The sequence below is a fragment of the Myotis brandtii genome, unplaced genomic scaffold (assembly GCF_000412655.1).
Source record: "Myotis brandtii unplaced genomic scaffold, ASM41265v1 scaffold454, whole genome shotgun sequence".
NCBI lineage: Eukaryota > Metazoa > Chordata > Mammalia > Chiroptera > Vespertilionidae > Myotis > Myotis brandtii.
In genome coordinates, this window is record NW_005367354.1 from 2669114 (window position 1) to 2696370 (window position 27257).

General features: G+C 50.1%; 1 protein-coding gene across 3 annotated transcripts in view; it reads right to left on the reverse strand.

Annotated features, from left to right (window-relative positions):
• EFR3B (EFR3 homolog B) overlaps positions 1-27257 on the reverse strand; it is a 95142-nt gene that overhangs the window by 20014 nt on the left and 47871 nt on the right. For all 3 annotated transcript variants that reach the window (XM_014546670.1, XM_005874909.2, XM_014546671.1), the window contains 3 exons: positions 17277-17353; positions 16146-16273; positions 8000-8150 (listed from right to left, as the gene is read on the reverse strand). In XM_014546670.1, coding sequence (XP_014402156.1) covers positions 8000-8150; positions 16146-16273; positions 17277-17353 — 356 coding nt within the window. The remainder of the gene's footprint in view (positions 1-7999; positions 8151-16145; positions 16274-17276; positions 17354-27257) is intronic.

The window sequence follows — 27257 nt, forward strand, 5'->3', positions numbered from 1 at the left end:
TCTGTTCCCCCCCCCCCCGCCCCCGTGTGAGATGAGCAGACCACTCTTCATTCACTGAGGTCCTGAATGTTTTCACTTGTATTTCCTTCTCACATGATGAGGCAGCTTAAAATAAGACCGACTGCTTGTGTGTACGCAAAAGTGCACGCATTTGAGAATAATCAAAACGAGGCTGAAACAGAGGAGGCCACTAATCATGAGGGAGAAACAGTCCAACCAAGACTTTGTCCCTAACGTGTAGTGACAGCGTGGACTCAGATGCAAGTCAGGGGACTGAATGACCAAGCGTCACGGTCCAATAGCAATGAAAGCTTAGAAGCGTATATAGAGCAGGTACTACCCTAAGCCTGTTACATACACCATCACTTTTATTTCTTAAAATGACTCTAAATGAGAGCTAGGATTATTATTCTCATTTTACAAAGAGATCGAGACCCGCAAACATGAAGTGACCTGCTCAGGGCCCCTGAGGAATCACCCAGGCCTCAGCCCCCTGCAGCCGCCTGCAGCTCGGCCCTGCAAACCTCCTGGCTTTGGTTCCCGCTCTGCTTCTGCTAGTGCCTCAGGCCTGATGGGGGGTGGGGGGGGACCACTGACAGGGAACAAGCAGCAGATGAAGAAGCGGCTGGGGTGACCTTAGTTTGGTTCTATTAAGGGGGCCAAAGGGGTGAGGGTGTTTGTTTCCATACCCTACGGTACAACAGTGTGGGGGGGGCGCGGTGCTTGGTAAGCACCCACATTCTAGCCACCAGACATGCTGTCAGTCTTGGACAAGGCCCGGGGATTTACCTTTTCGCAAAGTCCCAGGAAACTGGTGGACGGTCTGACCGTCCGAGGCCCACATTTGAGAGACACTGCAGGGTCACCTGCAGGCAACCTGGCCTCCTCTTCCCCTCCAGCCCCATCTCTGCCACTTCTCTGCATCCGTCCCTATCTCTATGGAATGTGCCATCAAGTCCCCCTTCACTGTCAGCATTGACTTTCCTCCTCCCCAAAGTGCCCTGCAGCCGTGAGGAGCGTGGCCGTCAGGCGGCAGGTTCCTGCTGGTGTCTGTTCTGATGGGCTGTCATCTGTGCTGTCCAGGCTGCTCAATATTTTGACTGTGACCCCCCTGGCTGCAAGGTTAGAATTGAGATTACAACCCATGTTTAAAAATGGAAAATTCAGCGACAGCCATGAAGTTAATGAGGGTGGGAAACCCGCAGGGGATGCCTTGGGGGCCTTTTTCTAGACGGGGCCACCCACAGCTGCTCGTCTCCCTGGAAAAGACCCTCATTCTTCTCTTCTCTGACCCTCTGCGTCCCTGGGTCTTTACTCTCCTGTACTCTTTCCACCCGGAACCTTCATTTTGAGTCTTCTTCTCAAATTTTGATTTTGATAGAACGGTTCTTCTACTTAAATAGTTGTGCTCCCCCTCCGGCTGCTGGGCCTGTGACCAGACACCACTCTGCCTCTTGTCATCTGTGTGGCTGTGGGCACGTCGTGTAACTTCTGAGCCTCTGTTCCCTCATCTGTAACATGGGGACGCTAGGACTGATGCCAGGGTGGTTGCTAGGGTTAAACAAGGGGTTAAGAGGCCAGCACTGGCACTGCCTGGCACGGCGGATGCCCAGGAACTGTGCTGCGGTGGACAGGGGGACAGTGGTTGTTTGTGGCCGCTCCAGCAGCTCCGGGCAGCGTGACCCTTGTCCTTTCCATGCCACCAACACAGACCCAGACAGACCGTCACAGGGGAGGAGCCCAGGTGGGCAGTGTGGACCATGTGGGCAGCACATTCAGAGAGGAGTCCCAGCCACCCCTCAATGGACTGGCTCTGGAGGTGACAGGGAGCAGGGGAGCGGGAAGGTGAGGCCATGCCCCTGACGTACCATTCGGGGACTGAAGGTCACTTGGGGAACAGGGTGGGACAGCACTCTTCCTCGTTTCAGTCTAGTGCTGAGGCTGCACTTGATGCTATAGGAGGGTGCGTGCCCCGTTTATTATGCTATGGGTGCACCAGGGCCAGCTAATACAATAGGCACCGTGTTTGGTACCAGGATCTCCGAGCATCCTTAGAAACCCTTGGTGTGACAGGTTGACAGGAGGAGCATCCCTTCTCTGAGCCTGAGGCACCAGCAGGACAGACACACCAGCCCAGGTGACCTGCGGTGTCCCCGTGCGGGCAGCTGCTAAAGGGCCCACCCCACGCTGTTCCTGAGTCTCCCACGCCGACAGGAGGAGGCCACATAGAAGCTTTGGTGCCCGTGGTTCAGAGGGTGAAATTGGGGTGCTTCACGGGGGCTCCGGTCACGGGACCACACTGCGGAAGTCCACTTGGGCAATGCGCCCAAACCTGGCTGCCAGGGGGCTGGGTCTCTGAGGTTCCGCAGTGAGGAGGGCCTTCGTCCCTCTCGTAACAGGCAGTGTAGTGTCAGGGTTGTGAGAAGGCCTCTGGAGCCAAACTTCATTTCTGAACCCCAGCTCCTCCACTTACTAGGAAGCTGATCTGGGCCAAGTTCCCTAGGCTCCCTGTGCCTCAGCCCCCCATCTGTAAAACGGGGTTAACAAGAGCAGCTGCCTCACAGGCTTGGTATGACCAGCCCATCACAGTAACCGGTCTGGCCACCTCCCCTCCCCCACCCCAGTGCATTTTTGGCTTGCTGTCAACACCCTGTGAGTTTTCACTGGGCCCACTCACCTGTGCCACTGGTCACTATTTTTTTTACAAGCAGGAATTTTCTGCCTGTTTCCCCTTACCATTATTTTTTATATCTATGTTTATTGATTTCAGAGAAGAAGGGAGAGGGAAAGAGAGATAGAAACATCAATGATGAGAGAGAATCATTGATTGGCTGCCTCCTGCACGCCCCCCTACTGGGGATCGAGCCCGCAACCCAGGCATGTGCCCTGACCGAGCCATCCTGGTCGGGCTCACCCTTACCATTGTTAATGCATACCTTACAAATGGCTTTTGTGAAAATGCCACTTACCTAATGCATGAGATTGTGAAATAATAACTGGTTTCTTTTCTTTTTTTTAATATTACAATGATGAGAAAGGTCTCCATAGCAACGAACTGAAAATCCTGAACATGTGACACTTCAAAGGCCATGGGTACTGCTGGGGCCACCCTTTCAAGATCAAAGTGTCAGCTCTCTATACACTCCCAAGGGTGCCAAGCTTGCTGGGACACATCTCCAACGCTCCGGGACAGACAGGAAGGAGCCGCAACTGTGTGAAAGCTGCGAGTTACGAAGGGCCTGGGTCAATAAAGAAAGAGAATCTCCAAATATTGACATTGCAAAACCAGCTCTCCCCTGGTCTGGAAAACAGCAGCTGAGCTGGCTGGCCTCCCTTCGGCGCTTGCCGAGCCTCTCCACGCGGAAGTTAGCCTTCCATTCTCCTGATGGGCGCTCTGAGGACCCCAGCTCTCCCCTGATCCAGGACCACAGGCCTTTCTGCTGGTTGCCTACCTAAGGAGAAATGGGCACTGCCTCTTTGCTTCCCGAAGGGGATCCTAGTGGGAAAGCAGAGCTTGTAAACCACGTGGTTTTGACTTTAACTCCCGGGCCCAGTCCTCCCAACCGCTGTTGTTTACAGCGACTCCCAGAAACAGGAGAAACAGCCCAGTCTGGATGATCTCTTCCAGCAAATCCCCTGGCTACCAGGCGCGGCATTTTGAGACTGAAGACATCCTCCCCTTCTACCCCTACTACGTCTTCCCTCTTTCAAGATTTCTTTGCATCACTGGTTTTAAGATCTGGAAAAGCCCAGTCCTTGCTGCCCGAGAAGGAAAGCCCTCTGGCCCCGAGCAGCCCCAGGGGCCCAGCCCGGGAAGCACAGAGCTGGGGAGGCACCGGCTGTCTCTGCTCTATGACTCTGCCATTTGCTGGGGCCGCCCGGGGACCTGCTGTTTCAGTTCTATCCGCCCTGCCCCGGAGTAACCCACTCCAGCCCGCTGCTCGCCCGCAGGGTTGATTTCCGCACTGGCTGGCGACGGCAGCATTTCTAGATGACAGTTTAAAACACGAGAAATGACGAAATTGCCCAGGAGTGGCACAGAGAGTGAGAGGAGGATAGAGGACCAGCCCTGGAGGCCACAGACATTTCAGGGGCACATGGAGGAAGAGAATCATTGAGAAAAACCGTGTTGTTTCCTAGTGCTGCTATAATACATCCCCACAACTTAGTGGCCTCAAACAATGCAAATTGGTCCCCTGACAGTTCCAGAAGCCACCCACATCCTTTGGCTCATGGTCCCCTTCCCCAATCTTCAAGGCCAGCAGAGTAGCATCTTCCATCTCTTTCTCTCTATCCCTCCGCTTCCGTCATCACGCCACCGTCTGTCTGACCCCGATCCTCTGGCCTCCCTCTTATAAAGACCCTTGTGATCACATCGGCCTGCCTGGAGAATCCAGGGTAATCTCCCATCGCAAGATCCTGAACTTGATCATCTCGGCAAAATCCCTTTTATGATATAAGGTAATATTCACAGGTTCCAGGGATGAGAACACGTACATCCTTGGGGGACCATTCCTCAGCCCAGCTCAGAAACGAGGAAGGATGCACCAGGCGGGGAGAGCCAGAATGACAGGGCCAGGAAGTCAGGGGAGTAGGAAGAAGGTGCAGGCACCCAGGAGAAACGCCACCAAAGATCAAACCTCAGCTGAAAGATGAGTGGGGAATGGTTATGTGCATGGTTTCACCAATGGCTAGCTGCACGGACATGTGCTTTTCCACAGAGCGACCCCAAGTCACCACCCTAACCTGGGACTGCACTCGGCATCCATGAAAGGGGGACCCAGACACCGCCACAGGGTCACCCCCACAAAGTAACACGGCCAGCGGCTTTAACGCATCCAATCAAACCGTCAGATCTAATTCCAGGTCGAAGGTCGTAAAGCAGCCAGGAGAGCAGCATGAATGACACCACAAGGAAGTGAGAGACACATCAGAATGTGGGGCGTCCCACAAAGCACTGGCCTGGTCTCTTCGAAGGGTCAATGTCATGAGAAACAAAGAGGGCAGGAGCGGGGCTGGGACTGACTGAGATCTGAGAGACAGAGAACAAAGCAAATGCGCGATCTTTACTGAATCCTGATCTGGAAGACAGCAAGACAAGACAATGTTGGGACTATTAGGAAAATTTGAATTGGGACTAAATTTCTTTTTAAAATCAGGAATGATAGTTTTGTCAGGTGAGCTAAAGGTATTTTGTGGCTGTGTAGAAAACGTGGGGTTTTTTTTTCTTGTTTGTTTACATATTTTTATACTGGAAGAGACTTGAACTTATGTTTGGACACAGGGAAGGAACCAGAGAAAGCAAAATCGTGGAGACATGGAGAGAGAAATAATGAATATAGAAAAGAAGAAAGAAAGAAAGAAAGAAAGAAAGAAAGAAAGAAAGAAAGAAAGAAAGAAAGAAAGAAAGAAAGAAAGAAAGAAAGAAAGAAAGAAAGAAAGAAAGAAAGAAAGAAAGAAAGAAAGAAAGAAAGAAAGAAAAGAAAAGAAAAGAAAAGAAAGGAAAGGAGGGAAGGAAGAAAAGGAAGGAAGGAAGGAAGGAAGGAAGGGAAGGGAAGGGAAGGAAGAAAAGGAAGAAAGAAAAGGAAGGAAGAAAGGAAGAGGGGAGGGAACCCTGCACAGGTTTAAGGCTGCAGTGGGTCAGTGGCCCCCAAAACTGCTGCTAGAGCCACAAGAGAAACTAAAACATAGACTCCCCGGTGCCCCCTCCACAGTGCTGAGGCGTAGGTGTGGCTGAGCCCTGGGAATCGGTGGGTTTCCCAAGCTGTGCAGGGGCCTCAGTCATTGGCCCGGTGTGACCCTGAAGGGGCGGGACTCTGAGGACAGGCTCTGCAGAAGGATTCAGGCAGCAAAACCAGGTCTGAGGGAAGAGCGGGAGCAGGGGTGACTCCGGGTGAGCCTGACCACAGGGAGGCTGGGGCCGCGGCCGGGCTCCAGGGAGAGGACCCCACACTGGGTGGGGCCCGGCGAGAAGAGAACAAAGGACACAGGGCTGAATAAATCACCATCTAAATCCAGTGCCCCAGCTGTGCGAGCACAGATGAGCTCTTTGACTGCTTTGGGCCTCCGTTTCCTGGGCAGAAATCCCAGCAAAATGCGGGTGGTAGATGAGCTCAGTTTTTTCTTTTCTCTCTCTTTCTCCCCACCACCCCCTTCTTTGTCTTTCTTTCAACTTTCGGGCAGCAAAACCCTTTACCCAAGTGAAAAGTTGCAAGCTTCTGTACAGAGTCCCAGACCTGCTCCTGCAGCCCCCCTCCCCCCACAAAGCCTCGAATCGCCATGAACACTAGTTGAAACGCAGGCTCGACTCCAAGATTATATCAGGCACTAGCATGCCGGCAGCTCTAACATGATGGGGTGCAAAAGAATGCTCTTCTTGGGAAGGTCCGAGAAGCTTCCAGACTCAGAGAGCTGGAAAGAGCATCTGATGAGAGACACCAGCAAAGGCTGCCTCCAAAGCTGGACTCCGAGTCTATCGTAATTACTGACTTAACTTACTTAGAGCTGCTTGTCCCTACATCATCCTCACTGTCTGCAGTGCAGTGACCATTAGATGACTCGCTGTCTTGCTGATGAAATGATTCACTGTGATGGAGACTCGAGGAATTTGCAGGGCCCTGAATTTTCAGGCTGTAGCCAACAAAACACCCACCCAGGGCTGGGATTCGCTGTGGGGGAAGCAAGGGCTGCTGGCCACCTGCTTCTGTGTCCCCCAGAGGGACACGCCCTCTGGATGACTGGTTTATTTCCATTCAGATCTTCTCTTCTAGACTATAGTTATCTGAAACAGGACCAGGGAAACCGTATCTGAAGCTGTTGCCAGGGCAACCTGACAAAAGACTTCACCCTCGGCTACTGTCCATGTCATCTGTCAAAGGTGGCTGGCTCACAGAGCGAAGAGAAGGGCACAGGTTGTGACTTTTGGTATAAAAGGAAAACTGGAAGATTATTTTCTGGTTAAATCAACTTACATAGAACAGGAAAGCAGCTGTTCTATGTGCAATAAAAATTCAGAAAAGGCAGGAGGGGAGTGCTAAGAAGGCAATCCTTACACATTTCTGTGTGAAATCTGTAAAATCGTTGCATTATCAGAGCTTTTAACACCAGGCTGCCTGAAGACCTGGAGCTGAGAGTTTGCCCTGAAGAGGGAAGAGGAGAGAGGGCAAGACATTGAAGAAAGAAACCGGAATATTCCCGTAGGGATAGACACACATACGAAGCTGGCGGTTCTCGACACATCTAATGGCTCTTCTCTCCCTGAACCATAACCTCTCATGACAGCAGTCACTGTACGGAGGCCAGCGTTGTAGAGCTTGGACCATTCAGCCTGCTCATCATATCCATGAAAATACCGAGGCCCACAGATAAGTCTCTCCAGGTTGCCCAGCTAGGTAAGGGCAGAACTAAGCCAGAAGCCCTGATTCCTGCTTCCTCGCGAGGTCTCCACATATCTGGCACCTCTGTCCCGTTGATATCAGTTTATTCTAGTTTTGAAAGAGGCATGACCTGGACTAGATTTCAAAGCATGTCCCATGATGCCACGGGCTGGGCTGTGAGGGTGCCAGGCACCCCTCCCATCCCTTTCGATCTATTTTTATATTTCTTAGGGCCCCACTTAAAATTCTTTAAGGGGAAAATCTATTGCTAAAAAAAGTTCGAAGATCATCAGTCTAAAGATAAATACATTAGATAATGGTGATGGTTGCGCAGCCTTGTGACTATACTAAAACCACTGAATCATATGCTGTAATGTGGTGAATTTTTTTTTAAATTTATTGTATCTATGATATAGTTATATAAATTATAATATAAATCTTATATTTTTGGTCAAATAAAAAACTAAACATACCTGTATTCACACAAAGGGGAACGTTAAGACAAGCACTGAGCGGTACTTCGGGTCAGAGAGCAAATAGGAATGGATCCTGACGCTGACCCAGAGGTCCCACCCTCCTCCACCCCCACTCCCACCTCCAGAGGCCCTGGGGCAGCTCCTTACCGAGTTGGTGCCCAGGATCTGCAGGTTGGGCTTCTCTGACTCCAGCAGCTTGGCCACCATCTTGAGGAAACTCTCCACGAAAAGGTTGATGCTCTGGCAGTGGCAGGCCATGAGCAGCTGGTCCAGCGCCTCCATGGCGATGCACACGTACCTGGGAAAACAGCACCGATGCCATCCCCCTGCCCCACGTCCATTCCACCCGCACTGCCTGACGGGGGGCAAGCTAGATGGCCGCGCTGTGACTTCCTGGGCAGCATCGGGGTAATGAGGCTCTTCTCCAAGTTGTCAATGCCTGATGCCATTCCATCCAGTGCCCACTCCAGCCTGAGAATCAGAGCTGGAAGGAGGCCTCAAGGCCAACCTCTCAGCCCCTCATCTTACGGTTGAAGAACATGGGGACAGATGAAGTGTTCCATTTCATGGGTAAACACACGCAAAAAGGACAGGTGCCCAGAAGAGCAGATTCTGAACCAAGATCCAGTGAGATCAGAGAATTATGTGATCAAGTCCGGGAGTGTCTGTTGAGCAGCCACTGAGGAAAAGCTCTGGTCTACTCGCTGCAGGGGGCGTAAGGATGAAGAAGTCCTTCAAGTTAAAGAGCCTAGAGTCCGACGATGAGATAAGTACCCAGAAATCTCCTCTAAAGGGAAAATAAGAAATGCTACAAGAAAATCGTGTAAGGCATCCCATGAGGTTCCAAATAAGAAAAGAGATGGCTCTGGGGGGGAGGCAGTGAAGAACTTTATGAAGACAGTTTATGAAGAATCTGAGATGGGCCTGGGACCGTTGAGGAATATAAAATTAGCAAGTTTTGTGTTTGAAGATCTCCGTTCTATGATGATCTACACAAACAATATGGTTGATGATACCACCATATTTGAGTGATAGGCACCCTACCTCGGGGACATTTTGACCTCATGGAGGATGAGACAGCCACAGAATTAAAATTATTTCCACCTTAGGAAGAATATGGGTTGTGTCCATTCCAACTCCCTCGCTGGCTCAATTCTAAAGTCTAAAACCTGAGTGAATGCCTTCAGAACTAGGACTAGACAGCATCCAATGGTGAATAGCTTACCAGTTCAATCAGCCCAGCCTGTGTTTTGACAACCAGAGAAAAACTTCTTTATGTTTCAAGCAAATCCTAATAACTTCTATCCTTTACTCCCAAGTCTACGTTTAGGAGCAGCAAGAAGAGGACTGAACCTTTTCCTACCTGACAGTCCTTCAACTGCTTGAAAACAATAATCTCATTTTTCTTATTCTTCTCTTCTCCGTGCTAAAAATACGCAATCCTTCCAAAAGCAGCCTTCCCCGGACCACCCCCCGTCATCCTGGCGGCCTTGGTCTTCCTCCATGCCTCTCTTAAATCCCAAGAAAAACGCCACGAGCCAAATTCCTCCTGAGAATGAGGCGTGCATGTCTACGCTCACTCCGACACGTGTTCCACGATAGCGGCAAAACAAGCATATGGTCCCATAAAGCGCATGTTGAAAGATACTTTTCCCACTTTCAAGCCACTTGCATTCTAAAGGAAACAAGGTGGATGTTCACTTTTTTAAAAAGGCGATCTTTTCACTCCTAATGAGGAGGCTGCTGCAAGTGTGTCAGGAATTATGTTGTCTTAAATCTTCATATTTTTTTTAAGAAGTGAGGTTTCTGGGGCAGAATGCTAGATGTCACCCCTGGAATCTCTTTCCCCTTTTCCATAGGAATTTAGAGTTTTGGCTGAGTTTGCGGCTGCTCACTGGGAACACTTCCCAGCCTCTCTTGCTGCTAGGTGAGGCCACATGACTAAAGCGCTGCCATGAAAATGAGGGGAAGCGAGGTGAGCGATGTCAGCATGACTTGCTTAAAGGACAGGGTTGTCCTTCATGTCCTCTCTTTCCCTCCTTCTGCTGGTCCCACGTGGCAACAGCTGGGCACCCAGAGACAAAAGTCCCTGGATGACCTCAGTGGGCACAGAGCCCACAGACCCCGCCTGGACTGTGACAGGAGAGAAAGGACAACCACTTCCATGTTGCTGGAGCCACTGTATTTTTGAGTCTCTCTGTACCCTAAGTAACATCAGCATCTGATAATCACGTGGGGGAGTGCTTTAGAACCCCATGAGGCAAATAAGCGTGAGTCCTGAGCAATCCGAAGCAAACCAAGGGACCGCCTTCACAGGAAAGAGAAGAAGTAAGAGTTGAAACGATTCTATCCTCCCAGAGGGGAGGTCTTCACAAGCATCCATGGGCTCGGAGTGTGGGCCTTCTACCTGTAGAGCCAGACCACGTGGAATTGGAAAGTACTCCCCCTACAGAGAAAATGCAGGGGAGGCAAGGTGAACGGAGAACCCCCAAACCTAACTGGGGTGCCCAAGAGTCAGGTGAATGCCTCTCAGTCAAAAGCAAGCAGCACAAGACCCATCTCAAAGATTGTGGGAAAGCTGTCCCCACGGGCTTTTAATGTGTTAAAGCTGCCTGACACTCTCAAGTCAGGCTCATGTGCTCTATCTATAATAATAAAAGCGTAATATGCTAATTAGACCAGTGTCCTTCTGGACGTCCTTTCGGACGAAGCCAGGGCTGCAAGGGAAGCCCAGGTCCAGGGTGCCAGAGGGAAGCCGGTGCCAGCAGCCGGGGAAAGGAAGGCCTACTCTTGCATGAATTTCGTGCATCAGGCCTCAAGTATATATAATAAAGGATGAATTCAAAGGTCTGTTCTTTATGTGGCTAGCCAAATCATATCCATGTTTTAATGTTAGGCAAGTATTTAAAAATCTTTTGCTAGCGAATCTCTGTCTTCTTTTTATTTCTTTTATTTTTTATTTTTGGTCAGTTGACTTTTAAACAATTTACTAAACTTATTTTTTAATTTAAGTATAGTTGGTATATAATCTTATATTGGTTATATTAGGTCCAGGTGTACAATATAGTGATTCGACATTTTTATACCTTACAATGTGATCGATCACCCAGCTAATTCTAGTAATCTTCTGTCATCATGTAAACTTATCACAATATTATTGACTATATCCCCCTTCTTCTTTTTACCCATCCACACCTCCCTCTCTTCTGGTAACCATCCCTCTAAAATTGTTAGTTATTGATTTGAGAGAGAGAGAGAGAGAGAGAGAAACATTGATTTGTTGTTCCACTTATTTATGCATTCATTGGTTGATTCTTGTACGTATATGACTTGACGAGGGATCAAATCCGCAACTTTGGCATGTCAGGACAATATTCTAACTAACTGAGCTACCTGGCCAGGCCTGTTTTGTTTTGTTTTTTGATTCCACATATAAGTGAAGCCACATGATATTTATCTTTCACTGCCTGACTTATTTCACTTAGACCCATCCATGTTGTCACAAAGGGCAAGATTTCATTATTTTTATTGCTGCATAATATTCCCGTGTGTGTGTGTGTGTGTGTGTGTGTGTGTGTGTGTGTGTGTGAGATATCACACTTTCTTTGTCCACTCACCTATCGATGGCCGCCTAGGTTGCTTCCATATGTTGACTACTGTAGATAATGCTGCAATGAACCAAGGGGGTGCATATACCTTTTTGAATTAGTGTTCTCATTTGGATAAATACCCAGAATTGGAATTGCTGGGTTGAATGGTAGTTCTATTTTCAGTTTTTTGAGGAAACTCCATGTGGTACTGTTTTCCGTAGGGGCTACACCAATTGCAGTCCCACCAGCAGTGCCTGAGGGTTCCCTTTTCTCCACATCTTTGCCAACACATTATTTGTTGATTTTTTTGATTAACAGCCATTCTGACCGGTGTGAGGCGGTATCTCATTGTGGTTTTGATTTGCATTTTCCTGATGATTAGTGTCATTAAACATCTTTATATGTCTGTTGGCTATCTGTATTTCTTCTTTGGAGAAGTGTCTTTTCATGTCTTCTGCCCATTTTTTTCGATTGGATTGTTCATTTTTTGTTGTTGAGTCTTATGAGTTTCTTATATATTTTGGGTATCAACCCCTATATACCATTTGCAAATATATTGTCCCATTCAGTAGGTTGCCTTTTTATTTTATTGAAGGTTTCCTTTGCTATGCAGAAGGTTCTTAGTTTGATGTGGTCCCATTTGTTTATTTTTTCTTTTGTTTCCCTTGCTCAAGGGACTATTACCAAAAAGATTTTACTCAGACTGATGTCAGATAAAGTTTACTTCCTATTTTTTCTTCTAGGAGTTTTATGGTTCCAGGGCTTACAATTAAATCTTTAAGCTATTTTGAGTTTATTTTTGTATATGGTATAAGAGAGTGGTCCAGTTTCGTAATACAGCTTGATATCTGGTATTGAGATCCCACCTACTTTGTTCTTCTTTCTCAGGATTGCTGCAGCTATTTGGGGTCTTTTTTTTTATTCCAGATGAATTTTTGGAAAGTTTGTTCTAGGTCTGTGAAATATGGCGTTGGTATTTTAAGAGAGTGGTCCAGTTTCATTTCTCTGCATGTATCTGCCCAATTTTCCCAATGCTACTTGTTGAAGAGACTGTCATTGCTCTAGTGTATATCTTTACCTCCTTTGTCATAGATTAGTTGACCATATAAGCAGGGGTTTATTTCTGAGTTCTCTATTCTAGTCCATTGATCTGTGTCTGTTTTTGTGCTAGTACCATACTGTTTTGATTATTACAGCTTTGGAGTATAGTTTGAGATCAGGGAGCATGATTCCTCCAACTGTGTTTTCTTTCTCAAGATTGCTTTGGCTCCTTGGGGTCTTCTGTGGTTCCATATAAATTTTAGGATTATTTCTAGCTCTGAGAAAAATAACATTAGCATTTTGATGGGAACTGCACTGACCAAAATGCAAGGCTCCATAATATTTCTTGTGGCAGCCACTTAATTTCATCTCTTGTGCATCAAAACTGTCTTGCACGTGAGTCAGCTTTGCAAACCAAGCATATAAAATAACAGCAGTCATGGCATCTTCTAAATGTTTTGGGTTTTGTGGGGGTTTTTTGAGACATTAGAAACCATTTCTTAGGTACCCTTGAGCTAACTCTTACACTGAGCAACCATAAGAAACACTGCCTCTCTACTCTGAAAATTTTCCTGTCCACGCTTATAAAATGTTTATTTCTTTTATCTCTGTGAACTGTCAACTATTATTAAATTGCATTTACTATTATTAGAATAAAATATTCTTAAATATTCGGAAATAGTCATCTCTGGGCACATTCACAAATGGATCAGGTCATGCTCTTATCTACAGAGTGTCTTTGAAATACAGAGGCAGCACTGGGTCTTTGAGCTCCTTCAGTGAACAAAGTCACCATTCTTCCCTGCTCCCAGGACTGGCCATTCCTGGCTCACTATAGCCTTGCCCTTGTCATTATAGCCTTGACCTTCAGAGGCCATCACAGTCTCAGCCCAGGAAACCTGCTATGCCTGCGGGCCCGGTTCCAGCATGTTTCAGGTCCGCTGTGCGGGCCAGTGAAGCAGACTGACTCTTGCAGGGCTGGGGCCCTTCCAAAGGAGACAGACTCTCCCTGCAGACAAACCTGGGCACCTTCTGCTAATCAAACGTGGCAGGTGGGAAATGGGGCGGGCAGCGTGGAATTCTCTTCTCTGATGAATCATCCCGGCGGCCTTCTGTATGAAGGGTTTCACCATTATTTTATAGAGTTTACATGAGGGGAAAGGAAGGGGTGGGGTGGGTTTTGGCAAGAGAAGAAACTAGAAGGCCTTCCAAACCCCAGAGCTTAGATTGTTGCTTTTCCTTTTCCTGTAAAAAAATTCCCAGAAAAATCCTGATAAGAAAAAAACCATCCTTTGCTAGGAAAAAAAAAAAAAAAAAAATTGGCTACTGACCAGGAGTGGAAACTCTGAGGGGAAGTCAACATTATGGTAGAAGTGAAACTGAAAGTAACGAAGATTAAGGCCTACATCTGTGAACACACTCTTCTTCATTCCCCATCTTTGATCCCAATAATAAGGATGGCAAGTGACTATGAACTTGAACTTTGCAAAGAATCTTAGATTAGAAGTCAATGGGACCCTGGAACCCCCCTAGTCCAATGCTTGCTGCCTTGGTCCTTTCTTACCATAACCTACCAGGGTATGTCCTACACTCTCAATGGGAGCAGAGTACTGGCTTCTCAGGGTGATACCTGCTCAGCAGGACTAGAGTCAGACAGGCCGGTCCAAGCAGAGATCTGATCTGGGCTTGGTATCCTGGAAGGTGTCCAGTGTAGCAACTGGTCTGGGAACCTGAGCTGGCCTGACTGGGTCCTTGGAGCAGAATGGGGCAGGAAGGAGGTGCTGAGGACTGGCCCACGGCAGGGGCCCAAGGGAGAAGGCAAGAACAGGTGACAGACCACAACAGCAGGTGATGCAATAGCTGGGCTTCCCAGCGGGTGAGGCGGGCAGGACCCAAGGACTCTGGGATGGACTGGGGTTCATGGGCAGCAACCACGTCTTGGAGAGGACACAGGTTGGCAACAACAGGAACTCAGGGTCAAGGGTCAAGGCGGAAGATGAGTTACAACAGCTGAGGAAAGTACAGAGAGGCTCTGGTGTGCAGGAGTGAGGCAGGCAGTCCCTTGCTTTGAATTCCAGAAGAGGCAGCTGGTGCTGCTTGAGCGCCCTGTGCTCAGGAGGAGTGGCCCCAGGAGCCAGGGAGGCGCTGAGCCTCCAGGAAAGGAGAAGCAGGCCATGCAAAACCTGGAAACCAGACTTAGAGAGAAAACACAGATCCAGGGGCGGAGATGAAGCCCAGCAGGCAGGAGAGAGGGGGCAGCTGTCGCAAGGCCAGTCATCGCCTAAGAATCACTCAGAGCCGTGGCCTTGACAATGTCTCCCTGGTTCCCGTCCTTTCTGTTCTGGTTCTTCCATGAACACTGCCAGCTGTGATCTTCAAAACACGGACCCGAAGCTGCGCTTTCCTAGCTCCTTTAGAATAAAATCCAACCTCCTCAGTTTGACCTCTAGAGTCTTCCACAACCTGCTCCTGACTCCCCATTCCACCCAGCAAGGCCCACCACACCTGCCATGCCTGCTCTCGACCCACTCCAGATGGATTAGCTGTCAATCACCCTGGCTCTCTGCCCTCCCCTTGATGCCTCCATGGGCTCCCACCACTGCCCACAGCACCACCTCCCTCCAAGGCCCCTTCCTCCTGCTGAGAGAGATGGAGAACCAGAGTGGAAAGGTTTGCATTGCACTGACGGCATGAGGAGGTTCTTGCCTCTGCAGGACCCACCAGCCAATCTGAGATCAAGCTGTCCTGGCATAAAAGCAAGACCAAAGCCTATTCATTTCTATGACCATTTTAAAGAATAAAATTAGGTCGCACACTCAAGAAAAAGGGCATGAATATAGTGTCCATGCTGATTATATAAATCGCCTCGACATATAGCAAAGCAGGTGGACACAAGCAAAAATGACTTTATCCTAGATTGAACCTGAAGCCAATATGCAAGCAATAACATTAAACATTAATACAAATTTTGCCTGCCCTCTCTGCAGTTCTCTCGGTGAAAATATTCTGTGGTCAGCAGAGCCACTTAGAACTGTTCACTGCCCTCTGATCTGCCATTCAAAACTGGCATCGTCCTGTTAAAAGCAGCCATTGCAGCATCTACGTATTTAAAGTCTTGAAAGCCTCCCTGGGGGCTCTAATCGTAACCATTTAGAGAAGAAAACACTGTTAGAGCTGATCTCTCTCCTCACCCTCCCGGTCTTCCCCTACCCAGTGCCTCCCTCAACATCATCATCATCACCTTCCTCGTCACGGAGGGTTGGAAGAGCAGAATATTTGCACACAGAAAGGCTGAGGGGGTGTCTCCTTGCCATCGTGCAGGTGCCTGGATTTATGGTTTGACCATATGGGCATGAACCTTGGATGTCGGACCCAGTGGCAAATGCACCCTCTTCTGCCCCACTGCCTCCCCACCCAGCCCACCTGCATGTGAACTCGGTGCTTGTGTGTGTTTAGCATCAGGGATGACAGCCAGAAGTGGGCAGGCAGAGCATAAGCTGTGAATTTCAAGGTGTTTTTCATCAGCATGGACTGCGATGGGCAGAGAATATGCAGAGTAGCAAAAAGCAATCATCCAGTCCACTATCAATGTCTTAAAGGTTTACCCTAAACATATAACATGGGTTCTGAAAATACCCTTTTCCCTTTCCCATTCTACTTACCCGTATCGATGACGACCCACATCCCGGATGAGCCTCTCGGAGAGGTAGGCGCCGATCCGGTCTAGCTTTTCTGGAGCCGAGAGGGCGTAGAAGGTCAACTTCTCCATGTTGGTCTTCACCAGGCCGTCCTGGAAAAGACGGACTGTTCCTGCTCTTGGCGGCCCTACCGTGGCCGGCAGAGTTCAAGTCTCAAGGTAAAATTCGTTCCGTTTCATCAACATTAGGCAGAGTGCCACTAAGCATGTGACAGGCAGCATGCAGATTTCAGGGATCGAGAGAGAATTGATATAGTTCTTGCCCTCCAGGAACTCACAACTTAGCCCAAAGTGTGTTGGCTAGAACTAAAACTAGTAAGTGCTATAAATGTGTATATGTGTGTGTGTGCGCGCGCACATGTGTGTATACTTGTGTGTACACAAATGTGTGTATATACATGAAAGCATATATGTGCACGGGTGTATAAGTTATGTGTACACACACATATGGGTGTGTATGTGTGTGTTTATAAAGGCTTCATTGAAAGTGACTCAGAAGTAAAACGTGTTGGATATCCAGCACCAAGCTATGAACAGGAAGGAAAAGGCAGCTCTGTAACCCATAGGAAATCTCCAGGGGGCTCTGGAAATGGGACCCCCACCTCCCTGTCTGCCCATCACGAAGAGGTCACTGAGTCCCAGAGAGCAAGTCAAGTACATCCGATTCTGACGTTCCTGAAAGCACACACCGTGGGATGCAGCCTGCGGGGGGGGGGGGGGCTTGGAAGCCAAGAAGCCCGGGGCCCTGTGTGCACATCCCAACACCTGGCAGACACCAGGGGGAGCCGGGAGAAGACATGGGCTCCTGAGCCGAAACCCAAGACGGGAAGTGCTCGCACTAAACACAGGAACAGTCCCGGCAAGAGAGTCGGCAGCTCAAGGAACTGTCACCCAGAGACATGAGTGGGAACGATGTCTCAGGTCAGCAATGGCCCAAAGCAGGCCAAGCCCACTCCAGAGCCCTGAGCTCAGAGAGACCTAAATCCCTCCGCCTTCAGCCCCTCCCCGCCCCCACGGCTCCTCCTAGGGGCCCAGGAGCACGGGACCCTGAGGCCTGCTCCCCTCCCAGCAGCCCTGAGATGGAGAAGTGACGCACCTCGGGATCCTCAGGGAAGATGTTGTCAACCAGCCTTTTGTACCTGGGGCGCAGGGCGCCACAGCAGCCGCACACACCTGGAGGGGCAGAGAGAAACGCGTGAGCACAGCCTCCGGGTCAGGCCCAGGGGACCGGGACCAGGCCAGGGTGGCCTGTGAGGAACCAAACCCAAGATGGAGACAGAAAGGTCCCTCCCCTAGAGCGCAGGGCCTCATCCTTCCCGGGGCGGGCATCGCCCACTACTTCCCCACCTGCCGTTTGCCTTTCTCGTTCCCTGCCTTTTGCTGGGGGTCAGGCGCAGTGTCCTACGCGAGGCGATGGCAGCAGCCCAGCACCTGTTCACGATGCCAGGCCACGGGGAGCATTTGAGGGGCGAGGCTTTGGGATGGGAGTGTACATATCGGTCAGGTGCTGCCCCCACATATTGCACGGTTATGTGCGCGCGCACACACACACACACACACACACACACACACACACTCTATAAAGCTGCCTCCTCAGCTCGGGAATCTTCTCCCGTGTCAGGAAGATGGACAGCTGGGAGACACGGTCGCTCCCCTTTCGCTGCCCCCTTGTTTGCTCCCCACTTCTTTCACCCTCTGCCCCTCAATTTCCTCTCCCACTCTCTCTCCTGAGGCCATTTCCAACATAGACAGTTGTGTGAAACTCTGATACATTAACACTACCATTCATTATTAAGATTTGAAAATGCATCTTTCCGGCAGCTTGTCCGGTGTTTGAAAACTGGGGTTTGAGAGTAGGGGAGGTTCTCCGGGGCAGCCACGCCCCCTCCCCCACCACCACGCTGTGGCCCAAGGAAAAACGGTGACAGGTTTTAGAAAGCTGAGTCTATTCCATTAGGAGACTGAGATCTGTCTTTGGTGCTGTGAAGTGATGGCGTTAGGAAATCAACGACAACAGAGCAAACCTTGGGGAAAGCACTCCATTTTAGGTCCCACCGGAAAGGGTTCTCAATTGGTGAAGAAAGCGGAGCCTCTGGGAACCAGGGCTCCGTAACCTTCCTCCTGAGCAGGGCCCTCCCAGGGGCACCCGGCACCCCTCCCCGCCTGGGGGAGGAAAGAGGAGAGCAGGGCCGGGCCTGGGAAAGTCTCCTCCCCAAACAATTGCCCCCCATTTCCACCAATTAACGCTGAATTCTGCTCATACAAACTCTCTGCTTGAAATGCAAATGTGCCCTGGAAGGGTCAGGCCTAAGGGCTTTCAGGAAAGAATAAAGTGCTTCTGTGGGAATTGCTTTAATCACACAAGGAGCTTTACCCAGCGGAGAACAGGCTCTGGGAGCTGTGATTGGGAGGGGTGGGGGTCGGGCAGTGCCGGGAGGAGGAAGGAGAGGAGACGGGGCTGTAGGGGTGATCAGCGGAGAACAGGCTCTGGGAGCTGTGATCGGGAGGGGTGGGGGTCAGGCAGTGCCCGGCGGAGGAGGAAGGAGAGGAGACGGGGCTGTAGGGGTGATTTGGATATGAGCAGACGGGCTGTCCTGGGGGAAGCTTCGGGGCACCCCCAGAAGGCAGGATATCAGAGAGCTGGTTTGCGGCACCCCTCTCCCCACCACAGGGCTAGCTATGAGCCCCAGCCTCCTCGGGGCCAGGCACAGGGAGGGTGGCAAGCCCAGGCCCCGGGTTCAGTCTTGCCGGGTTCAGCCCCTCATCTCCTGCCGGCCCCGGCCCAGAGAAGGTGCGAGGGCTCCCGCTGGCTGGCACCGGGTTATTCCTCGAGATGGGACAGCTCCTGAGGGTCACGTCCCCCCTCTTGTGCCTCAAAGCCCAGGAGTGACACCTGCCTTCCTCCCGAGGGGGGTGCTTGGCCTCTGGCCACGCTGCTGTCAGATGCTTCTAACCCAGACGTCCCAGCAGTCCCCCTCCCCGCCCCTCAGACAGGGACGGTGCCCTCCGCGCTTTTAGGGCGTGAGCAGATAGAGAATGAAGTTAGGACTTAGAATACCCCGGTCAGTCCCTTCCTCAGACCTTCCTGAAGGGCCCAGGAGCCGGGCTGCCCCGAGGGGCCAGGCTCTCGGTTGTCGGAAACCCAGACTTGGAGAGCACAAGCCCGCTGTGGGCATTAGGGCAGAAGCCTCGTGCAGGGGTTCGTGGGGGTGGTGGGGCTCTAGGCTTTCGCCTTGCCATCTGATCTGCCCCACGCAGGAAAGGGACCGTCATATAATGAAAGTGATTTGGGGGCCTCGGCCAGAGGCCTGAAAGGCCCGAGTGAGCAGCGCTCCACACGTAGGGTGGTCCTCAGAGCCTAACACGGCAGGTAAAGGCCTCTCTCCCATAGGCAACGAGCTGGCAGAGTGCGACAGGAGCCCCGCCTCTGGGTGCCACCACAGCTCAGGAGGTGAGGGGAACCCACAGGCACCCCTAGAAGCTTCCATCCCGAAGGTGAATTCAGAGTAGCTACAACCAGGCCATGAGGCGGTGGGGGTGGGCAGTGGGGGAGACAAAGAATAGAAGGCGTTGAGAAGTAACTGGACACAGTTCATGACCAAATATTAAGGGGTACATTTGATATATTCCTTTCATCTTGCTTCTGATGGTATTTATTCTTTAAAACAATTTTTAAATCCTCACCTGAAGATTTTTTTAAATTGATTTTTTGTTTGTTTGTTAATCCTCATCGAGAATATTTTTCCACTGATTTTTAGAGAGAGTAGAAGGGAGGGGGAGAGACAGAGAGAGAGAAACATTGATGTGAAAGCGCATGAGCCCTGAACAGGACCATGGATCGAGCCTGCAACCTAGGTACATGCCCTTGACCGGAATCAAACCGGGACCCTTCAGTTCGCAGGCCAATGCTCTACGCACTGAGCAAAACTGGCTAGGGCTAAAATTGATTTTTTTAGAGAGAGGGGGAGAAACATCCATCGGTTGCCCCCCACCAGGGATCAAACCTGCAACCACATACAGGATGGCACTCCAACCAACTGAGCCACCATGCTCTACCCACTAAGCAAAACTGGCTAGGGCTAAAATTGATTTTTTTAGAGAGAGGGGGAGAAACATCCATCGGTTGCCCCCCACCAGGGATCAAACCTGCAACCACATACAGGATGGCACTCCAACCAACTGAGCCACTCAGCCAGGGCTGATGGTGTTTATTCTTAATGTCAGTACAAAGACGTATGTGGAGCCGTAACTCACAGCCACGTGCCTACAAAAACACCTTTAAATTCTGAGTCCTTTTACTTCTGAGAGAGCGCTCTCTGCCTTCTCTTACTCCCTGGGGATCACATCTGGCCGATGCGAACACGGGACATCGACGAAAGTCAGTTTACTAAGGATCCTCTTCTGTCACTAACACGTTAATACCTATTTTAAGTTCGAGCGGGAAACGTGATATGGCCGACTTGACTGGCATGTCGCTGCTCTGGTTGCTGAAAAATCCCATCAGCGGGGATTAACAGGGTGCCCAATGGCAAGATTTCAGCGCCTTCCTCCAACTTTAAACTCTAATTGTGGCTGGACGTGCCTGCCCGTCCTGCCCTCTCCTATGGTTGACCCCCCCCCCTCCCCGCCCCGCAGCCGCACCTGCTCTGGGCCCTTGCACTTACTATTCCCCCTGGAATGTTCTTTCCTCCATCCTCCCGGCTCCCGCTCAGTACCCTGTGGAGCCTGCCCAGATGTCAGCTCACTGAGGAGAACTTCCCGACCTCCTTTAATGTGCTACCCCTCGTCCGTTCCTCTTCACAACTTTCCACTGACTGACTCCCTTCATGTCTCAGCTCTGTCTCCTCCCCTAGAAGGGGTTTCTGAGGCCTCCGGTGCTTGCAAGGCAGTCCTCCCAGGAGGACCTGAGGCAACGCTCCTGTCGGAGACCCGTTGGCTCCAGGGCCTGCGTCCTGCCCCCTGCCCGGCCGTCTTCTGGGGTGGCCATCACCCTGGGCTCTGGAGGCTGGGCTCACTGGGGCCAATCTCTCTCCAGGACTGGCCGGTGGGTAGCATGGGGTCAGGGTTCCTTCTGCCCTGCCCCTGCCCCGTGCTGGCTCCCTGTCCATGTGCTCCAGGTTCGGCCTGTGGTTGCAGCCCTGACCGCTCACCAGAATCACCCTCGCATCTCTGAGGAGCCCCAGGTGCTCCACTGGGATCCTGGTGCGCAGCCAGGGCGAGAAGCACTGGCCCCGCGCCTTGCCTGCCCAGCATGTGACACCCAGCATGTGACGGCTCCATGGGCTCTGGGCCTCTCATCTGGCCGTCAGCAGCATCTGTCTCCCCGCGACTCTCAGGCACTGCAGCCCCGTTTCTCTCTTGCTCTGCTTGCTTGATCCTATTACCTCGACGAAGCTCTAGGCCGAGCACTTGACAAATACTTCAGATGACACTCATAAGAACCAGGAAGGTGTTACACTTGTTCTCATGTCACAGATAAAGCAGCAGGATCAGAGAGGTCTAGTGCCCTGCCCAAGGTCACACAGCACATTCCTCTCTGCCATGATTCTCTCTCCCCGAATGCTCCCATCACTTTCCCCAAAATATATCCTCAACAACTTCTTAGGTCCATCCTGTGCTCTGTTTTTCCACAGCCACCGTCCCTAGGACATCTCCTGGACACCTGAGATCCAGGCCTTGCAAATGCCACTTGGCCAGTCTCCTTGCTTCAATTCTTTGTATATGTATTTTTTTTTAAAAAAAAAATTTAATTTTATTGATTTTTTACAGAGAGGAAGGGAGAGGGATAGAGAGTTAGAAACATCGATGAGAGAGAAACATTGATCAGCTGCCTCCTGCACACCCCCTACTGGGGATGTGCCCACAACCAAGGTACATGCCCTTGACCGGAATCGAACCTGGGACCCTTGAGTCTGCAGGCCGACGCTCCATCCACTGAGCCAAACCGGTCAGGGCTGTATATGTAGTTTTAAGGCAAATCTTTGCTTGATTCACTTTGCTTCACAGTCAAGCAGTGCAGGAGGCTCGCCATTATGTTAAATGTCAGCCCTTCAACTTAGTATTCAACCAGGGGTGGCCCGTAAAGGTGGGGGGTGGAGGGGTTGTGTCCTTCCTCTGCTGCAGCCGGGCCTCTCGGTGTGCTGTCTCCTGGAACAGCCCTTGTCCGGCAGCCAGAGGCCACATCAGAGCCCAGTGTGAGGAGGGCTGGGTGGTGGGAGGAGGAGCGGACTGGGGGAGCCATCTAGCCCTGGAGAGCCAGGCGCTGCAATGACAGGTGTTCCGGTGACAGGGACAGGGCAGGAACTGGAAATGGTGAGGGAGTAGGCGAGCAGGGGAGTCAGAGCCATGAGCTGGGGCCTTGCCATCACCACACGCGGGGGCCTCCGCACCCTGGCACCTGCGGATCCTCCTTGGGAGCCCTCCAGCGAATAATCCCCCGACTCTAGCATCACATCCCCCACCCCCCCCTCAGCTGCCCTCTGTATGTACTTCGCACCGTATTATCCTGAACAAGCTTCTGCCACTGCCCTCAGGCTACTTCAGGACTCATATTTCCCCCCTCAATAAACTGTGAATTCTTCGGTCTCGTTTTTTTTGGACCTCGGTACAGCAGGGCCGGGGAAAGGGGCAGGATCTGTGATCAGCATGAGGCCCAGGGAAGTCACCTCCTCTCCTAGCCCTTGGTTTCCTCCTCATAAACATCAATGCCATTATTCCCATTCACCAAGAAAAATGCCTTTTTGCTCAAAATATTTCATATTTATTTTTTTAAACATTACAATCCCCTTGTAAAGGCACGGGCTGGATTTGATCATCCCTAACAAAGCAAACTGAATTCTTTTTAAACAATCTACAATAAAATTTAACCCAGGGCCGGGGGCACAGACACCCTTTTGAAAGAATTGGAGGAAGTTCAGAGAGAAAGGGGCAGGCCTTGTGTCCAGCTGATGTTAACTGAACCTCAGTAGTTTGCACAGTACTTGCTGGGTAGGGTAGGATGGGGAAGAGGAGGAATTTAAAAATATATAGGTTCTGCCATAAAAAGAAAAAAAGAGAAACACTTACTCTACCGAGGACACGAGACACACACACATTTAAAGTTGATGATGTGTCACAATGAGACTAAGGCGTCCACACAACTGAAGAAATCTCTGGGAGTTCGACAAATCCAGGAGGGCTCCCTGGAAGAGGCAAGACCTGAGCTGGGTCTCTAGGGGTATAGCGAACTGGTAAGTACTAGCGAATCCATGAAAGGAAAAAATCAACAGCCCTTCAAAGGGGAAAATTTCAAGAAAACTAAAAAGGTTTCCCTTTCCCTTTTTCCTCATTTCTGATTTTTTAAAAGGAATACATGCTCATGTAGAAGTCTGTAAAATAAATATAAAAACGAACGTAAACATCACTTACACTCACACTATACATGACTATTAAAATTTTAGTGTATTTGCTCTAGTTTTTGTTTCTCTACGTATGCATATTTTTTAAATATATGCATAAAATTGGGATCCTACAGGATAGTGTAAAAACCTATTTTCTTCTTATATTGTGAGCATCTGTCTTCTCACTCAATATTTTTCAGAGCCTCATGTCAATGGCTACTTACTATTCCACCTTTTGACCAGACTCTGATTTAGTTAATCATTTCCCATTGCTGTTTCCAATTTTTCATTATTCGGAATGATGCGGCAATCTGCCCTCGGTAATTAAAGCCGGGAGTCATGCAGGGGGAGCCTGGCTGGGTTTTATTGGTGATAAAAAAAAGTCAAATGGCGCCGTGTGGCTGCGGGGCTGTGGTGGAGGTACCATCCGCAAGGGCCAGGACCTGCCTCTCCTCGAGGGAAGATTCGGGATTGAAGAGGCCAAGAGGAAATGCTGAGGAAAATGAGTCTGGCTGGGAAGGAGGCAGAGTCCAAGTGTCCAAACAGATTTTCTTGGAAGAGGAATTAAACGGCAGCTGAATTCTCCCTGGGGAGACAGGTGGGGCCAGTGAATCTACAGACAAACCAGGAGCCTGACCGCCAGAGCTCTTTGCATTTCTAACACGCTCACTGCTTTGCAGCCCATCCTGGTTGGTCTGATTGCCGCCTTAGTTGAGAATGAGGATTTAGAAAGAGAGAAATGTGTCCAATGGATTTAATGTCAGGGCTTCAATTCTTTCCTAGCTGTACCCTTCGCTGGGTTTTGGGATCACTCTTCAAGAGAGTCACAGATAAAAATAAACAGGATGGTTTTCCATTCTCTGTCTCTTGGAACCACTCACAGCAGGAAAAAAAAATTATCCCAACTCTTTTCAGGAGCCAGGCAGGCTGGCTCCCCACCCCGGTTCCAGCTCCCACAAGTTGTGCAGATTTAGGCCAGGTATTCAAGTCTCTGTGCCTCAGGCGACTCATCTATAAAATGGGAATAACAGAACCTACTTCCCAGGGTTGTGATGGAGATAAGTTCCTACAAGAAAGTTTTTAGAACTGTTCCTGGCTTATAATAAGCACTCAAAGATGATTACCTATTATCATCACGGATGTTATTATGGCAATTATTATGAAAAGGCAGGATAGAACAAAATGGAATTTCGAAGCAGGAATGGCCCTTGGTTTTATTTTTCATTTGGTGTGTGAAGCACAAACAGCTATTAAGAAATCAGAGGTGGGCAGGCATCACCCCTCAGGTGCCCAAGGACAAAGCTCTCAGCCGAAACACAACCGAGCGCCGTCCCTGGGACAGCGGCAGCAGCCGCGTGTGTGAGTTTGCCTGCGCCCAGCACTCTGCTCAGCATTTCACCTGCATTCGTCCATTTAATCTTCACAGAGAGTCTCCGAGGTGGAGACAAGTACCCTTGTTTTACAGATGGCACCGAACCTCGGCTTTCAGCCAATCCGCTGACTCGTAGAACATGAAAGCACTGAGGTCTCTGCCCTCGAAGACCTTCGGTCGTTGGCGGGTAAAAATAGAAATGAAAATGTATTCAACGGAATGTGGGACGTGTAATCAGGAGCATCCTAATTAAATGTCACGCACACACAGAGCAGGGCCGCCAAGGCAACTGGAGATGGCATGGGAGGGTGTCAGAGGTGACTCTGTGAGCATTATTTAAAAGAGAAGGATTGCATTGAATGGTGAGGAAAAGAGGGCTTGCTGTGGAGCAAGAAGGTAGGAAGAAAACACTGACACTTCCTGAGCGCCTATTGTATTATGCACTTAAGTACTTTGCACTTAAAAAGAAATGCCAGGAGGTTAGTATTTTCAGATGAGAAAACCAAAGGTCAGCGAGGTTATGGACTTGCCCCAGGATCACACAGGGAGCGAGGAACAACATCAGGGACAGGGCAAGAGGGGCCCTGGCTTCAGAGCAACGGTGTCTGGAGATCTGAGGTGAGAGTCAATGTGTAGGCAGCGATGCGTGAAGAAAATGTGCTCGAGTAGAAAAGGATACTTTCTAAGATGGGTCGTTTTTTAAAACGTGATATATAACTGATGATACAATCTGAACCAGCTCGGTGGACTGTACCAATGCAAACAACTGTAAACCTACTCTTGCCCACCCTGTATGTGCCGCCAAATCTTATTTCTCCCTCCAGTGGCAGCCAACCTACTATGGGGCTGGCTGGTCGCTCAAAGGGGAGTTACTTGAGGGTTTGCTGAAAAGGAGATGTGAGACGATGAGAAGCGTGTATTAGGAAGACCTACCAAGAGGAATCTGGCCAGCGGAATTGGGTTCAGAGAGAACAGAAGTAGGAGGGCCACTAAGACCGGAGCAGGGACCAAGGCAGGAAAATAAGGCCAGAGCAGGGTGGTGGCAAACGAGACGAGAAAGGAAGGGCCGATGGGCACACGTGAGTAAGGACAACCTGCAGCTGGGACAGCGGGGTGGGGGAGGGTGAGTCCAAAGCTTGGAATCAGTGACAAAAGCGATGCCTTACCCCCACCCTCAATGGTACGTCCCGAGTCCCGTGTCCCGGAAACTGGATTAGAAACTCACCCCACCGCTGTGGGATGACAGCATCGATAACATCCCGTCACCAGAGTGATGTGTGCGATCAGCCATGAGAAAGCGGGGACAGGGGCCAGAGTCTGGAAACTGCCCGGTACAATCACTGCAAAAGCTGATGAACAATCTGGAGGGAAGACAGTGGGGGAGCCTCCAGCCTCAGTGGTTTCTCAAACGTCCACTGCTTCTCAGATGCCCACTCCCCCTAAGCCCAGGACACCCCCTCACCAAGGCGTCTATACACAAAGGAACTCGGAGTGAAACTTCGCCAGCTGGCTGACATGCATCTGAATAAATAATTTAAGTGCAAACCTCACTGGCAAAACTTTGAAGAATAGGTGACATCATGGAAAAATTCCTAGGGTGGAGTGTTTCATGAGAAAGGTCTACACTAAACTCCATCTGCAGTGTGCCCCAAACTCTGGAAATTATGATTAAATTAGGGCGAGGGCGGGGCGTGGAGAAAAGAAAACAGCTTGGCCCACTGGCATACCAAACCACAGTGAGTTTTCTCTTTTCATTGTCACGGGCGCTGTGTAGATAGTTCCCCCCCCAACCCCCTTGTTACTTGTCTGGAAGCCTGGTTGGCAGGGTCTGTTCCCTCTGAGCCTCTGCTCCCCTTACCTGCTCTCACTTTCACTCCTTCCTGCTTTCCTCAGTTCCTTGTTGGACAACCGCCCGTTCCTGCTCCTGGCTGCGGGGGGCATTTCTAATGTAAAGGATGTTGGTACCTGCTATTCATCACTTCATCCTCCTCCATTTGTTATCCTAGCTCAGTTACCACTAACTCCTCCAAGGTTGAATGTTAAAATGGAACCTTTAATAATTTTTATTTTGACATACTTTGAAATTGGGGGGGGGGGGAGCATTGGGTAAGATGAACTGTGGCCACCAGAAGCAGGCACTAGCATCTCTTCTCACCGTTCCCAAGGCCTGGGCCCCCTGTGCCTCATTAGAAAGTGACTCCCATACAGATCATACCATGAATCTTTGTGTTACTCACTGTGCAACACCCATTAGCCAATGCTAGCAAATATAGGGGCCTTTAAACCCAGTTTTCTTGCCCGGCCTGTGTGGAGGTCAAGGTTCAAT